The sequence below is a fragment of the Corapipo altera genome, unplaced genomic scaffold (genome assembly GCF_003945725.1).
Source record: "Corapipo altera isolate COAL_440 unplaced genomic scaffold, ASM394572v1 44, whole genome shotgun sequence".
Taxonomy (NCBI): domain Eukaryota; kingdom Metazoa; phylum Chordata; class Aves; order Passeriformes; family Pipridae; genus Corapipo; species Corapipo altera.
Window position 1 is genome coordinate 3055010 of NW_020884880.1, and position 16120 is coordinate 3071129.

The window sequence follows — 16120 nt, forward strand, 5'->3', positions numbered from 1 at the left end:
GTTTTTTATTATTCCTGACCGTTTCATTATTCTGCAACTTACTCAAAATGATAGTTTACATAAGTGTGCATGTTTGAGAATTAGAGAAATTGTGTTGCTTGAAAGCCAAAATATAAATTGAGTTTAATGAAGTCAAGGTTACACAGAAAGTGTCAAGTAGGGGCAGCAGTACATTGTTTCTGCACAAGCAGCACAAGTCCCTACCATTTCATTCACCACCATTTCCCTGGTTGTCAGTGCTCGGAAATGCCAAGTATGACAAAAATGTTGGAGGGCAACTTCTCTTGCAGTGAATGGTGTTCTGTTGCATTCAGTTACAAGGCAGCAGATTCTGATGTGGAGCTGGGAAGAGAACAGTCACTGATTACATAACTTTATTTATAAGAACTTAACATGATTGAAAGATCATCACCTGTAAAGTGATTAATCTTAATTACTGTAAAACTTAGTGAGTGGAAAAGGTACCTGAAGTCCTTAAGGATCAGCAAATTCTTGTGTAAATGTTTTGGGGTTTTTCTGCATTTTAACCCAGCAGGTTAACCCACCTGTTCTAAGGTGACTGCTAAGTCTTAAGCAGAGAGATGTAATAGACTTTCTTCCCAATCTCATGTTGAGATTCATGTTCTATGCAAGATGCTGTGCATGATGATTCTGTGTAGAAGATTATTATATTGAACAATTGTATTCTTTAATTTCATATTCCAATGTACTCTGGATAATAGAAAACACAGTGAATTGGCATCTTTTAAAGGAAATGCCATTCTAGGTCACAACATCTTTCTGATAACAGAAGTGGGATCACTAACAATTTGGGTAGAGAGTTGTGATTTACAGAACAGTGTGGTATAATAAACAAGAAGGCAACTTGCAGAAACTTGTGCAAGATGTTTTTATGATAAGTTATATTTGTTTACTGCCATCGATTGTTCCAATTCTTGTGTTTCAAATATTGTCAAATTATTTTTTATAATAGCAGTGGAGCTATGTTTTACATTTCATGCAGCTGAATTCTAATTGTAATGTAACATTTTCAAGGTGGCGATACATGTGAGTATCTTCTGTCCAGTGGGAGATTTCTTGGAGAAAAAGTATGGCAACCTCACAGTTGTATGATGCATAAGTATAAAAATAGGTAAGGAAACTCATGTCTTCTGTTCATCTGCATGGAAAGAAGAGTCGTTGTTTGACTGCAGCTGTAGTAATTGCAGTGTCTTTTATTGTTCACTTCATAGCTGATTCTCTAGGCTTTCAAAAATATACAGTATATATCAGAAAGAAATCTTTTCTTGGTACATTATGTGTATGTCTACAGTGCTTACCATAGTTGTATTTCTATATAAAAATATAAATAAATATTGGTGATAGAGGTACTGACATAAGTTATGGAGATCCACATGAGACTGCATAGCTTCATATGTCACTCTCAGATTGCTGAAAGGGAAAATGCTGACCTTATGTGTCAAACTGCAAGTAAAAATATCCCAAATAAAGTCACTAATCGCTTTCTTTCATCTACTGGTAAGAGAATTTTTTTTTTTTTTAAATTATGCTGTACATTACCATTTTGAAACTACTATTTGAAACAACTGTATTTGTAGCACCACAGAATAGGAAAGCCTACTTGGTTCTTTGCCTAATCATATCGTGCACATTCATTTTCATTTCTGTGCAAATTGCACTGAAGTTTTTATTGATGCAGCATGTTTAGAAAAAGATTTATCATACCTTAGTTATCTATATTGCTCTGTAGATTTTCAAAATATTTTTTTCTGACATGTAAATTTCTTGTAACATGAATGTTGCTGTTTTGTTTTACAGTGAAGCAAAAAGTTGCCTCATAGACAAACATATTGTGTTCATAGGAGATTCTAGAATTCGACAGTTGTTCTATTCATTTATAAAACTCATAAATCCTCAAGTCAAAGAAGAGGGAAATAAGGTGAGATAGTTTATTTTGATTTTTTTTTGTTTCTTCCTAATTTACCTTATAACTCTTTTCCAAACTTCAGAAAGTCAAGAAATGATATTGTTTGCTGACCTAGCCCTCAGGAAGGGAAGCACAGAAAGATCTTTGGAAGAATAACAAAATAATTGTTTGCATACAGATTGTAAATCTGAGAAGGGAACTAGGAAGCTCAAGAGAAAGCTTGCAGCAGTCTGGGAATAAATAAATGAAGCTGACTTGTCCCATAGCAACTTATGTTTCACATTTACTTTCTTGATGAGAAAATGGTTGTTCCTTTGTGTATTTTTAAATAATAGTAGTTCGTGTCTTATAATTTGTCATTTAAAATGTCAGTTAAATTGCTGATCTAATCTGTTCATACAAATCCATGGGGCAATGACAGATTTCCAGGTTTAACTTGAAGCTGAAACTAAAAATAGCTTCTGGTCTTACCTTCCTTTTGATCACTGATGAAGAGCTGTCTGAATTTTATAAGGTAAAGAATGTAAACAGCAGCTTGCTGGGGGGCAACAGTAAGAAAGGATTTAGCTCTATCATTTGTTGAACAGAATATTGATTTCTTTTGCTATATTGTACTTCTTAGGCACGTAGTTTCATAGATGTATGTACATATGTGAGGGAAAAGACACATTTCGCTTTCAACAGTGCATCAGATTTGTGAATTATTTAGTAATTCTGTCATTTAGAAGTTCAGGCTGGTGGCTTGTCCAGCACACAGCACGAAGCCACTTTCACTTGTCAAAACAAGATGCTTGATTGATCCAAGAACCCAGGTTTTCCTAGTCAGCTGGTTAGGTCACAGTTGCTTCCCAAAAGTGATGCTGAGATGATAGAGTGCTATAATTGATTTTGAGTCAAAAGTATTATTTGTCAAGTGTTATTGAAATCAGGATCTCAGTTTGTGGAAGAGATGTAAACTTATTCTTTTGGACCATAATTGAAACTAATTCTGTATTTAGTATATTTTAAAGGAGGATTGTGTATGCATATCTGAGTCCTTCCTTTCTGATTTCTTACAGTTTCACTCAGCAAATTTAATAATGTGTTCCAGATTTTATTTCTACCTAAGATTATTTTCTTTTATTTTTTAATTAAAACTGTTGGTTGTTTTGTGTGAAGGAGATGGGCAGATGAAAAGGCTGGGGAAAGGCAGTGTAAGAAAAGAAAGAGGGAAAAGGTCTTAAGTTTTTCTTGTGTTGGCAGGCTAAATTTAGAAAAATATTTGATACATTTGTAACAGAGTGAACAGAAAGCATTTCAGACTTTGTTTGCTAGATTTCTTCCAGGAAGAATAATCGTTTATTTGAGTAGCTTGTTTTATCAAGAAAGTAACATCAACATTTTGTATGAGTACAGTGACAAGTTTATACAAGAAAAATCCTTTCCACTGAAGATAAACTTTTGGGTGAGAGCAAGTTAGCATAGGAATGTAAATACTTTGTTTTCATTCTGAAAGTTTTTCTTACTTTGTTTTTATTGTTTTGGGGTTTTTTTGACAGCATGGAAATATCCCATTTGAAGATAAATCTGCTTCAATTAAAGTGGTAAGTTTTTATCTAGTGTTAAATTGCAAGCCAGAAGCATGTTATTATTTCATACAATGAATTTGCAGTCAGAGCTGAAAAATTAAAAGAAGGTTTAGACCATCAACATTCTTTATAAATATTTCACAGATATTTCAGAGTGTATCTTCATGTACTGTATTTTGAGAGACTTTGGCATTGAATGCTTGTATTCTGTGTTAGTTTTGGGCACAAGCTCTGGAAATGTGTATAATTTTTCTTTTTGTCAGATCTTACAATTTGGCCTTCCCAAGAATAGCTTTTACCAGGAAGTGTACTCTTTCACTGCTGTAAAAATATGTATGTGGGGCTAACTTCCTTGGATTGGTAATGGTAATTGCTGTTGAGCTTTCTATGCTATCTGAACAAGTATTCCTTCCACTGTTTTTGCATGAAGAAATAAACACAATGTTGATTATAATGTGGATATTTAAAAAAAAGAAACAAACAAAATGCTTGAGGGTAGGTTTTCTGAAGGACTCTGTTCTCCTCTGCCCTGGCATTGGAAAGGCTGTTCTCAATAGCTTTCTTTGCTTCCCATGACAGCTGTCAGCAGTACAGGGATTCTGCTAGTCATGTATTTGTTTATGCCTTGGAGACAACTCATTCTCTATTCACAAAAACCAAAGAAGCAGTGTATTTGCTGAGTTGTCTGCAAGTGAGTTTTCAGTACCTGTTGGTGTACATGGTTAAGATTTAGGGTATAGAATAACGTTTTAGGGTGTAAGGCCATGGCAATTCAAGCCTGTTCTGTTCCAGTCTCTTTCCCTTCACAGTATGTGCCTGTGTTTGTGCTGTAACTATTCCTGATACAGCTGTGGAGTGGGCTGTTTTCGGAGTCAGTTCAGCCAAAAAGTTACCTTGTAGGATTCCTTTTTGATCAGGTCTGATGTGGCTCATCATATGGTTATCTGAATGCTGGAAAAGGCAGGACAGAACTCAAGGCAGGACAAACGGGCCAGTGCAGTGTGATTTGCGTTGGCCTGACCCTGACACAGGATTACATCTTCAAAACTCCTTAAACCTTGGTAGGTGCCTAACAACCAAGATTTTAGATGGCAGGTCTGGACTTTTAGGAGATGTCTGGGTAGTTAAGAATATATTTGGAGTCTGCTGCTTCCTTGTTTTGACACAGTTCTTGGCATTATTGGTATGGTAGCTGAATTTCCACATTCAGAATGGCTGTGACCCAATAATCTAAATGTGGAAAATACTTGACCAACAAAAGAGAAAATTACTGGGAACAAGCAGAGAGTTTAATTTTGCCCTTTCTAGTCATCCTAGTGACCTTCTGTCCTTCAGCAGAGGACTGTATGGTTGTTAACATTATTGCCAAATAATGAATTGAAGTACCAGAATCTTTAGGTCTGTGCAAACAGAAGATAAGGACTTCCTCTCTGCTGGTAATGTTTCTGCATTCTAACTTTTCTCACAATAGTTTCTGCATATGTAATCCCTACCATTTCACTTTAATATGTATTTCTAGACCATTTGATAGTGCTGCACCTGAGGAGTAACTAGATGCTAGGAAGTCATGGCTTTGCCTGGGAGACATAATAGTACTAGCCAAAGTCTAGACTGACTTCTAGAAGGTTGAGCACTACTCCTGGCATCTGAAAGAGTGCCGGTAGGTAATGTGTTTAATAGCCATGGCACTGTTAGACTTAAACAGCTGATAATTTATGAAGTTGTGAGGTAAATTGTTAGGTTTTACTTTTGTTTGAAAATTGTGATTTCATACTATCAATTATTTTATGCTCTGGAGCAAAGAAAATCTGCTGGTAAAAATGTGGAAAATTGAACGAAAAGCAAGTTTTAATGAATAAGTTATAGATGTGACCTTAGATTTATCCCTGATCACATAGGAAACCCAAGGACATCCAATTTGGCAACTGTTAAAAAATTACCTTCTTGGTGAAATCCCAACCCCTGAATCAGAAATGAAAATTTGGGGGTTTTTTATGAGGGAAAAGTTTTGTGGGATTGCTACTTTTTTTTGCCTTTGGTTTCTGTTTTCCACGCTAGACCAAGGTGTCAGGCTTTTCATACTAACTATAAGGGAAATCTCACTTGGGGCTGAATGGTTTTCCTTTACAGTTGAGTTGATGGCATTAGTCTGTTTTTTTGAATTTTTTGTTTTTAGTCTACTGATTGCTTTTTAAGTTACAAAGTAACTCTGCCTTTGTCTTACAGGATTTTCTATGGTATCCAGAAGTTAATGGCTCTATGAGGCAACGTATCAAATCTTGGACTGAGGTTTGTCTTAAGAGATCTGAAATTTGAAGTCAAAGTAGTGAAAAGGGGATATTTACTAGCTTATATGTTTCTGGGTATCTTCTGGTCTCCAAAGGACGACTTCACTTGGACCAAAAAACCCCAAAGCAAAACAGAAAAACCCTACTTCCTAGGAGCAGGTTAATTCACCCTGTTAAAAGCTGAGGATTTCACTCTGATCTGGTGTTTCAATTCCTCTGTGTCTGCAATAGCTCCACCTTAAAGTGACCAGATATTTCGATCCTTTGATCCATTCCAACTTGAGATATGATTCTATGATTTTATATTTATGTAAATTTGAGTGTTTCAGTCTGAAGGACAAAGGTGATCTGCAAAGTCAAGGTTTTCTTGATTTCATTTGTTTTGAATATTTCCCTCAATTAACATACTAATAATTTTAGATGTTTCAATTATGATGCAGGTTGTCATGTTATTTTGTGTGTAATTCTGATAACAAGTCATATGTTTGCAGATTGGCAACTAAATTCTTTTTCTTTTTTCCATCGTTAACCTTTATATAGCCTGGAGTTATTATCAGTAGTAGCCCTGAATGATTCTTTTGCTACCCTATAGGTCATTCTTGCACACCACCTTCCATCAGGATAGTTGAAGTTACCATTTGGTTTTCTTTTTCTATGATTACTACAAAAAAATGAGAGGTGCTAAGCCCTTGCTGTGCCAGAGCAGAATTCGTACTGAGGTGGTCAGGACTGTTTCCTTCTGCTCTTCTGTTTGACTGCATGTACTGGTCCTTGTCCTGGATAGAACTGTCAGACCTCTGGGGCAACAACTGGTCACCTCAGTCATACCACAGGTGTTTGACAATGCTAAGAGAGACTGAGATAAAAAGTATTTCAATAGTGTGATCTACAGATTACTTGACCTTAGGAGAAGAAGTTTAAATAGCTTTTAAAGAGAAATACACTACTAAATTAATAATGATTGTAAGTGCTTATTGATACTTCATGCTTTTGCAGATGCTATTTTGTGAAAATCCAGGTATATCACAAGTTGATGTTCTCTGTAATATGTCTGCAGTCTACTATTTTGTAACCATTAGCTGATGGACAAGTGAGTCACAGTTAATTAAGATATGAATTGTAATAATAGGTATAATTTATGAATATTTTAAAACTAATTCCTTTTTACTTTTTTGTCTTAGGGTTCTGTGGCAAAACCTCATATAATTGTAGTAGGAGCTGCCACGGTAAGTTAGACATATGTGGGGCATTTTAGTAAAGAAGGAAGTTCTTGTAGGATGTTCTTAGGAGAACATTAATGCTCTCAAGTTGGTTACAGGATGAAGTCGTTAAACTCAATTTATAATAAAAAGTCTACTCTCAGTGAATTTGCTGTTACAAGTAGTTTTAAAATATAAGGTGTATTTTATTGTAGCTGTGTGAGGTACAGTACTTGCTTTTTGTCAGCAATACTGGTTAATAAGCATTGATTAGCTCTAACCTAGCTAATAAAGAAGCTTTAATTAAAAGCAGATTATTAATTTAAATTTTTAAATGAAAGTACTTGCATACTAACTAAGATGCATTTTTAATTAACTGTTTTCAGTTACAAAATACTGCTTTTGAGCATGGTCCAATTTGGAATGGTCTTTTTGACCACACATATTTCCTTTAGATTTATGTGGGTAAAATTGAATAATTCAACCACCAAAGAGATTGCGGTTCCTGAATCTTCTTCCACTGGAAGTTTCCACCACTGCTGTGTGCTGCAGTGTCACAGAAAACAAAGCTGACAAGGACCAGAAGAGGTCTCCTAACCCATCAGTTTGCCACAAGGCAGGATCAGTTATACTTGTGTTGCACTTTGCAATAGTCAACCAATTCTTTAAAACTTCCAGGGATGGAATTCAACAGCCCCTCCTAAATATTCTATTCTAGTAGTTCGCTGGTACTGGGAATTGAGTTGAACAAGTGCCTGTCTCATTATTTCCATGTTTAATATCCCTTACTTCCAAATATTTGGGAATTGGAATTTGAAAGGGATTAGCTGTTATATTTTCATACCAGCTGAAATGTAAAGAGGGGAAAATGGGTTCCATTATAAATAAAATCCTTTGAAAAAAGTTTTGTTTAGTTACACTTCAGGCATTCTACCAGTCTGGAAGCTTTTGGGCATGCCAATCTAAGGGTGAATTCCGTCAATTTTAAGGGAATGTCATGTGTGTATGGAGACCTCCACACATTTCCTGAGGGATGAGGAATTCTCTTTTGCCTTTAGGTGAACCCCTAAATTGCCATCTTTTGTAGGATTCACATAAATATTTGAGCTCTACGATTCATAGTAGGCCTAGAATATCTCTTCTCAGTCTGAGAATGTAGCATGTATTACTAGCACGAGTCATTGTATTTCACACAGGAAATGCCATTATATATGGATAGTGTTCTGGCATGCAGAAGGTCAGGTTGCAAAGCTACAGGACTCTTAGCTAAATAATGTCCTTTGCTCATATGTAAAACATTAGCCATTGCTGCTTGTCCTTTGTGGACAGCAGGAGATACAAACTAACAATATGCAAGTGAGGCTCAGCTCTTCTTAGCACTAGTATATTTACACAAAACATTAATAGTGATATCTAGAGTGGGACAAAGATAAACATCCCCTATTTTAAGGATCTTAGGAAAAAATAGAAGGTTCAAAAACCAGATGCATCAGCAACCTCCTCACAGCTGACACTGGTGTGGTAACCTGCCACTAGATTAAACTGGTGTGTGCTCTGTGACTTGTCAGCATTTTGAAACTTCCTTTTATCTTTTAACTTAGCTCTCAGTTTGGTCATGCTGCTTTGGCCTGGACATGTCTGTCTTAAGATGTCAACTGCGTGACAGTTTATAAATAGAAATAAAGTCTTAGAAACTGGAGAAACTCCAGCTCGTACAAAACTCAGTTGCTTGCTTATTTTGGGAAAAGGAGCTACTCAGAGAATGTCACTATAGTGTCCTGCTTCTTAATTCCTGACTTCCTGTTGAATGGAATATGCTGTTTTAACTGTCTGTTAAATACTGTAGGTGAATCAAAAGTAAAGATTTAGCTACTGGGAGAAAAAAATGCCTTTTTTTTTTTTTTTTAAATGTGTGTGAGCTCTCAGAGCAGCTGCATGTTATTTTGTTTCATGAAGTATTAATTTATATTCAGTAATATTCTGAGGAAGTGCATTAATTGGTGGCTTACATCAAAAATTTTGTGTAGATATTTAGAAATAACTATGAGTTTACTACATTCAGGCTAATTGTTTTGGGGTTTTTTTTTCCATTTGTGTACTAAATTAGTATAGATACAGTAATACTTAAAAAAAAATGCTAAATCCATTTTTTCTACAATGTGGGAAGTTCTTTTCAGAAGTTAGGAGGAATTCTAGCGTGGCCATATCATTCTCCCAGTCATTTCATTTAGAAGATTAGACCACAAATTAAAATGGCTCTTTTTCTTTTTTTTTTCTTTGTGGGTATCTGCAAAACAGATGGAAATGTTGGAACTCGATACAACCATCAAGTTTTGTTTGCACGCATCTCTTGCTGTGGTCAGTTTTCCTAGAGTAGAATTGACCAAATTGGACATCCTTTTTAGTGGCTTTGCTACTTCATTGTTGGTTAAAGTCAGGAGACTTTGAATTAAAACACCTTGTGTAATTTAATTTGTGAAAAGTCAAATGTACCTAAATTGAATGTCATATACTCTGCATTTAAATGATCTGTTTGAATGTAATTACCTGCTTGGTCCGAAAGAAATTTTTTAGCACTTTTGAATAGAAAACTAAGGAAATCTAACTATATAGAAATAATGAAAAATAGCTACTAACAGAGCAAGGGAATCGGTGAATTAAGAGTCTTCAGGCATACAGGTTCTCAATCTATTTCTTTATTTCTTCAGTGGTCTATCAAGATTCACAATGGCAGCAACGAAGCCCTTGCACAATATAAAATCAATATCACTTCAATTGCACCTCTTTTGGAAAAATTAGCAAAAAGTAGTGATGTTTACTGGGTCTTACAAGGTAAAGTAGCGAACAGTAGGTAACAATTTGTACCGTCACTGTCTGTCGAATCATTATCTTGTAGGATATGGAAAAGTTAGTCCATACTGCTTACTTGCAGATTTAAAAGCGTGTTGGTCAAGTTTCAGTCTGGCTTTTCTTGCAGTCTTAACTAGCTGATGCCTAACTAGCTGCTACTAGTGATGGAGATTCCAAAGCTCCCTCAGGAAGACCTTTTGCCTTATGAACTCTTAGTTCTTTGTTAGCTTACTCTCAGACTCAATGTGCCAGGTCTGTTCTCTCTGTGCTGTGCTCCATACATGCCTCCTGGGAGTTAAGAACACAAGCAAATGAAATAGCAGAATTCCTGTGATTTTGTTCTATTAAATTTTCGAATTACATTAATAATAGGAGAGGTTCAAAAAGTGCATCCTCTATGTGAGGATTTAGGTGTGTAGAATGAAACTTGCTTCTATGCACCGAGATCAGAAATCATGGTTCACAATAAGTCAGTGAGATTTTTATCATGGTGCCAAGCTTACATTCTTTTGCTTTTCTTCAATAAAACTAAATTATATCCCTGACACTGAATAATGGTCTCATAGTGACAATGTGCTCCTGATTTCTTTGCCACAGAGCACAGCATTTTATATTATATTATCATCTCAGTTAGAAAAGTAGGCACATTTTGAGCCCTGATAGCAATTTACTCTGAATCAACAAATTAATCTTCTTGCATTCCTTTCAAAACCATGTTTATAACAGATGCAATTAGCTGTCAGACGTGTCCCACCGTTCTGTTGCTAAAGATCTAAGAGTCCATTTGAGTAATCTGTGAGCTCTTTAATGAAACAAGTGAGAGGAGAAGCAGCCTGTACATAGAGTTGTCTAGACATTGTCCAAAAGTAGGCATGAGTTAGCTAAAGTAAATCAACTTGCATCTCATAGGGTGTGTCACATCAGCAGCTTTTCACAGCAACTTATTATCTCCAGCTGACCTTTTGATCTAGAATCCTGTATAGCTTTGGTGTTAAGCTTTATATAATTTCTGAAGCCTGTAGGCAATTAAGTTGTCCATTTTTCTGTAAAGCTGAGATTCTGCTGTCAAACTGGAATCAACAGAAGCAAGTGGAATATGCTTATGGAGTGTGACTTAGAGAAATGAGAAGCTTTTTTTTTCCACAGAAACTAGAGGGTTTGAGAGAGTTTTTTATTTTTTTTCTGTATGTCTATTCAGCTGCTTGTCTTCTGTCCTCTTTCCTTTGGAGACTTATCATGGGGGATTCCATTACTGAGAGAAGGAATAAGCAGCTCTGCACTCCAGCATTATATGCCTTTCACAGGTTTGGGGAAATTAAACAGGCATTCATGTTTGGCCAGAGCTTTCTAATCTGTAAATATATATGCAGGACTAGGAAATGGTGATAAGAACATTTAATCATAAACAACTCTAGTAACTGTAGCAGTAACTTATTCCTTGTGTACATTTTTTTGTACGATTAAACAATTGTAACCACCTAAATGAAAGTAGCCTGTACAACTTGACCTAAGCAAATGTCTTTGACAAGCTGAAGATTAATGTACTCATTCCTTGTTCTTTGAAATTCAGATCCTGTTTATGAAGATATGCTGAGTGAAAGTCGGAAAATGATCACTAATGAGAAAATAGATGCTTATAATGAAGCAGCTGTTCGTATTCTAAACAGCAGCTCCAGAAATTCCAAAGCTAAAGTTAAAATGTTCAGTGTATCAAAATTGATAGCACAAGAAACTATCATGAAGTCTGCAGATGGCCTGCATCTCCCTGAATCAAGCAGAGATACAGTAAGTGTTTTTATAACTGGTCAACATTAAAAAGTAATGATAGTAAAACAAGATTTGAAGTGAATGTTCTTCAGTGGCAGTGTATACATGTAACAAGGACTGCATTCATCAGATTTTGTTCAGAAAATCCCAGTAGGTGGGAGTGCAGTTTTACAGGAGTTTTAAAAAGCACATTAGTGTGTAGCTACTTTAAAATAGCTGTTAATCCACTAGTTCTTTTACATCTTGAGTGCAAACTTTGTTCCTTCATGTGCAAAAATGAGTTAAGGTGATAATGACTTATAAAGCAGTGCTAAGAAGTAAGTCTTACATTTTCACCTGTCTGTCCAGAAAATTTTGGTTGGTAAGGAGAATGAAGAAGAGAAGAAAACACACAATATACACCTTCCTGGTTGCATGGAGTGCCTCTGACTTCATTTCTTCTCTTTAACTTACCAATACATATATGCATGAAGTGAGCCTCTCTAAGCATTGTCAGTCTGCTCTTCTTGTGAAAGAGCTCTCTCGTTGTGTCATGTTTGGTTCTGCTCCTCTGCAGGTTTCAGTTGCTTTAAAGTACTTGATGAACTAAATATCCTCTCACTGCAGGTTTCAATCTCATTGTCGTGTTTTAGAGACTTGCATTACTGTGCCCCTTTAGGACCCACGTTTGTGAGCAGTTTTTCATTTACAGTCCTTTTAGCTCTTTATAGCTCTTCTTACAGCGAGTAGAGCAAACACTTCTCTTCTAAGATTAGGAGTTTTTGCTTACCTCTAGAAGCTCAAGCATTTTTTGTTTGGAAGAGGTATTTTGACTGGACTGTTGAATGCAAGTGGGTATATGGCAGAACTGTGAGCTTTTATCTTTGTATGATAAGGGAGAATTGCACATGTTTTATGTCAGTGCATGAGCTTGAAAAAAATTTTTTATTATGTAAATATTAACTTTTTTATTGGAGTCTAATTAACAAAACTGCTTTTTTTTTTGACAGAATGCAATGATTCTTATGAATGTCTACTGCAATAAGATAATGAAGCCCATTGATGGCTCCTGCTGCCAGCCTCAGCCTCCTCTCACTCTGATACAGAAAATGGCTTTCTGTTTTTTTACTTTGTCCATTATTGGATATTTAATTATCAGTTTAATTCATCGGAATAATTATCGGAAGAACAAATCATGCACTGATTTGGAAAGTGGAGAGGAGAAGAAACCTTCCATCAGCACGTCTAACGTTTCTACTTTAGAGATGCTTTTACACTGCTTTTGCAAACTTGGTCTAATCATGACCTATTTTTATCTGTGTGACAGAGCAAATCTTTTCATGAAGGAAAATAAATTTTACACACATTCATCTTTCTTCATACCAATCGTCTATATCTTGGTTTTGGGGGTATTTTATACTGAAAATACCAAAGAGGTAATGTTCACATTGACATCCAGCTTATAATGTTGTTTCCTAATTTGTGTGTAAATAACCAATTGCTAAATATTGAAAGTTAATTTTTCAAAGCCAGTATAACTCATCTGCAGAAATGCCTTTGCAAGCAATATAGTGTTTGTATGGAATTGGATGCAAAAGCTTTTTGAAACCATATGTCTGTGAGCACTTTAGCTGTTCTCACACAGTCAAATTGGAAGTAAGCAGAGCTCAGCTGTAAGAGAGTGTAGATCGTGTTAAGATCTGGTAGACCTGTGTCCACTAGGCAGAAGTTTTTTACAGTTAAGGTGGCTTATTGCTTTGAACTTTTCTCCTCATTTTGTATTTGTTCCTTGTTCTTTTTGGAATAGCAACACTCTTGTTTTGTTTTGCATTAGACTAAAGTATTAAATAGAGAACAGACTGATGAATGGAAGGGCTGGATGCAACTTGTTATTTTGATTTATCATATCTCTGGAGCAAGCACTGTAAGTGATTTGAAATTTATTTTTTTTATCTGCTGGGAATGCAATTTGGATATGTTATTTGAAAGGAAAGATAGTGTAAATGTGTGTTAGAATTGAATTCCTGGAGTTTTAAACATGGTATAAGGAGAATTAGTTTTTCTCTCTATTTCAAGTGTAGACTTGGTTGATAAAAGCATTATATACATTACTTGACCAGTGAAAAAATGTACTTGTTTCCTCTATGTAGAATATTACATTAATTTATTTTTAATTGCTAGCAAGGTTCTTTTTTATGTTCTGAATTGAAACTGCTGAAGATGATCTTTCAAAGAACCATTCTTAAGTCTTTCTTAACTGGTAGTTAGAATATGGAAAGTATAGAGCAATAAATAGGATAAATTGATTTTAACATCAAAGAGGTTAGGGCACCAGAAGAGCATAGTAAGAAGCAGGGAAATGTACCATAGGGTTTCTTTCCTTAGTTAAATCTGATTTACTACAGTGCAGAAAAATCATAAAATAGAGGTGAGGAAAGGAAATCCAAAAGCATTTATGTGGCCATTAATAAAAGATACTTTATTTTTCTCAACAGTTTTTGCCTGTGTACATGCACATTCGAGTTCTGGTTGCTGCGTATCTGTTTCAAACAGGTTATGGGCACTTCTCATATTTTTGGATAAAAGGGGACTTTGGTGTATACAGAGTGTGTCAGGTAAGAATATCTACTTACTGTTTTTATAAAGAAATTTGTTCAGATAGCAAAATATCCATAATATATCCATCCTCCCTAAATGATGTGATATCAGATCACTTAAAAAAGGTTTGCACAGTAAAAATGGCTGTTGTGTCTATGTAATCGTATCTGTTTAGTCGGTAGTGTTTCTCTGATACAAACCTAAATCATATCAATGGTACTTACAATGTAGGAAATGTAAGTATGTACACTCTAAAATATCAAGACAAATATTTTCTAATAAATAGCAATGGGGGTTCCATTGCAGTATCAATTTACAATATATATTAATATACAATTAATGATCCAGGCAGGCATTCAAAGATGATGTATTGGAGCCTACATTTATTACTAAAGAAAACTAATTTTCACGCCATAACAATACTGGGAAACGTACCTGGTTTCATGGCTTTCCTCCCCGTTTTTGCAGCATGTATTGTAGCAGTTTACATTCATTTTTTTTTTTAGTATGTGTCTTTTATTGCTAAGTGTTACATTGTCATGTGACTCAGGTCACTGTGCTTATTAAATGTGTGTCTACAGCCTAATTGCAGTGCTGATAATGGCATTACCTCGCTTTAACTGAGCTAGCCCAGGTAGCTGTGGGAATGAAAACAGAGACATTAACAGCATCCAGCAACTGGAATACTTGGTCCTCAACCTGGGAAATAGTCAGGTCTGGTTAACCTTATTTTCATTGCAATCTCTACCCAAGCAGTGTAGGACAGGTCCAGAACCACATAATCAGTCTGCAGTCTTACATTGCATTTTTGATCTTCCCTGAGATACTTGCCCATGTTTCCACTGAAATATAATCACCCTGTGAGATGTAAATATGTAGATACTTTTGTACAGTGCTAAAGAAACATGTCCCCTACATCTCTCACTTTGCCTACCGGTTTAAATATCCTGTCTTCTCTTCTCTGACACCCTTCAGGTTTTATTTCGTCTCAATTTCTTGGTTGTGGTACTGTGCATAGTGATGGACCGACCTTACCAGTTCTACTACTTTGTGCCATTAGTCACTGTTTGGTTTATGATCATTTATGCCACCTTAGCTATATGGCCTCAGATTGTCCAGAAGAAAGCAAATGGTAAGATTTTTTTCTTTTCTTTCTGCTATAAAACATTTGCATGTTACTACAATGATAATCATAGAGAAAATGGCATTATTAGTAGATCTCAGTCTCTTTGCAGTACAGCACAGCTGTTCACAGAAATACAGTTTGTCATAGATGAATTATGTGAGTTGAAAAAGTTAACAGGTGATAACTAAACTCTGCCTCTGGCTGCAGTCACATTAGAATACTTTTTAATAGGTTTTGATCATCAGAAATGTGTTTTATCAAGAATTGAAATATTACTGAATGCAAATTAAAACCATAGTTTGCACTGTCTATGCCTGCTGAGACTGTCTGTCCTGGGCTAATAGGTACTAATAGGTTCACTAATGTGAACAGGGAGTGTTTAGACTTTCCTGTTCTGCTTTGCCAATGTGTCTCATCCATCTTGAGCACCAGTTTTGCCATGTCTGGCCAAATATGAACATGGGGTTTGTAGTCTTAGTATCTTAGATTAAGTCAGCTATTATGTCTTGTGATACAAGTATTTTAAATAAAAATTTAAGTGAAATCTCAGTTTACTTTATGCGTTGCTTTTCACTGAAAAAGCTGTCATTGTGTCATAAATGCTTATTATTTAATTCACCTAAATTAGAACTACAACCTTAGAAGTCTTAAATCCTTTTTCCCTATGGATGGAGGAGTATCTCCATTTGATATTCTGCAGATATGACAATGAATTATACCAAATATGTACTAGGAATAGATGCTGCAAAAATACACTTAAAAGTAGTTTTACATGGTATCTCAAAGGCAAATAGCTTCTATTTTATTTTTCTTTAAGT

General features: G+C 35.5%; 1 protein-coding gene across 1 annotated transcript in view; it reads left to right on the top strand.

Annotated features, from left to right (window-relative positions):
* CASD1 (CAS1 domain containing 1) overlaps positions 1-16120 on the top strand; it is a 28316-nt gene that overhangs the window by 4105 nt on the left and 8091 nt on the right. Inside the window, exons 2-12 of the mRNA XM_027639217.1 lie at positions 1036-1132; positions 1819-1939; positions 3466-3510; positions 5722-5784; positions 6965-7009; positions 9691-9814; positions 11403-11617; positions 12589-13014; positions 13413-13502; positions 14074-14193; positions 15152-15308. Coding sequence (XP_027495018.1) covers positions 1036-1132; positions 1819-1939; positions 3466-3510; positions 5722-5784; positions 6965-7009; positions 9691-9814; positions 11403-11617; positions 12589-13014; positions 13413-13502; positions 14074-14193; positions 15152-15308 — 1503 coding nt within the window. The remainder of the gene's footprint in view (positions 1-1035; positions 1133-1818; positions 1940-3465; positions 3511-5721; positions 5785-6964; positions 7010-9690; positions 9815-11402; positions 11618-12588; positions 13015-13412; positions 13503-14073; positions 14194-15151; positions 15309-16120) is intronic.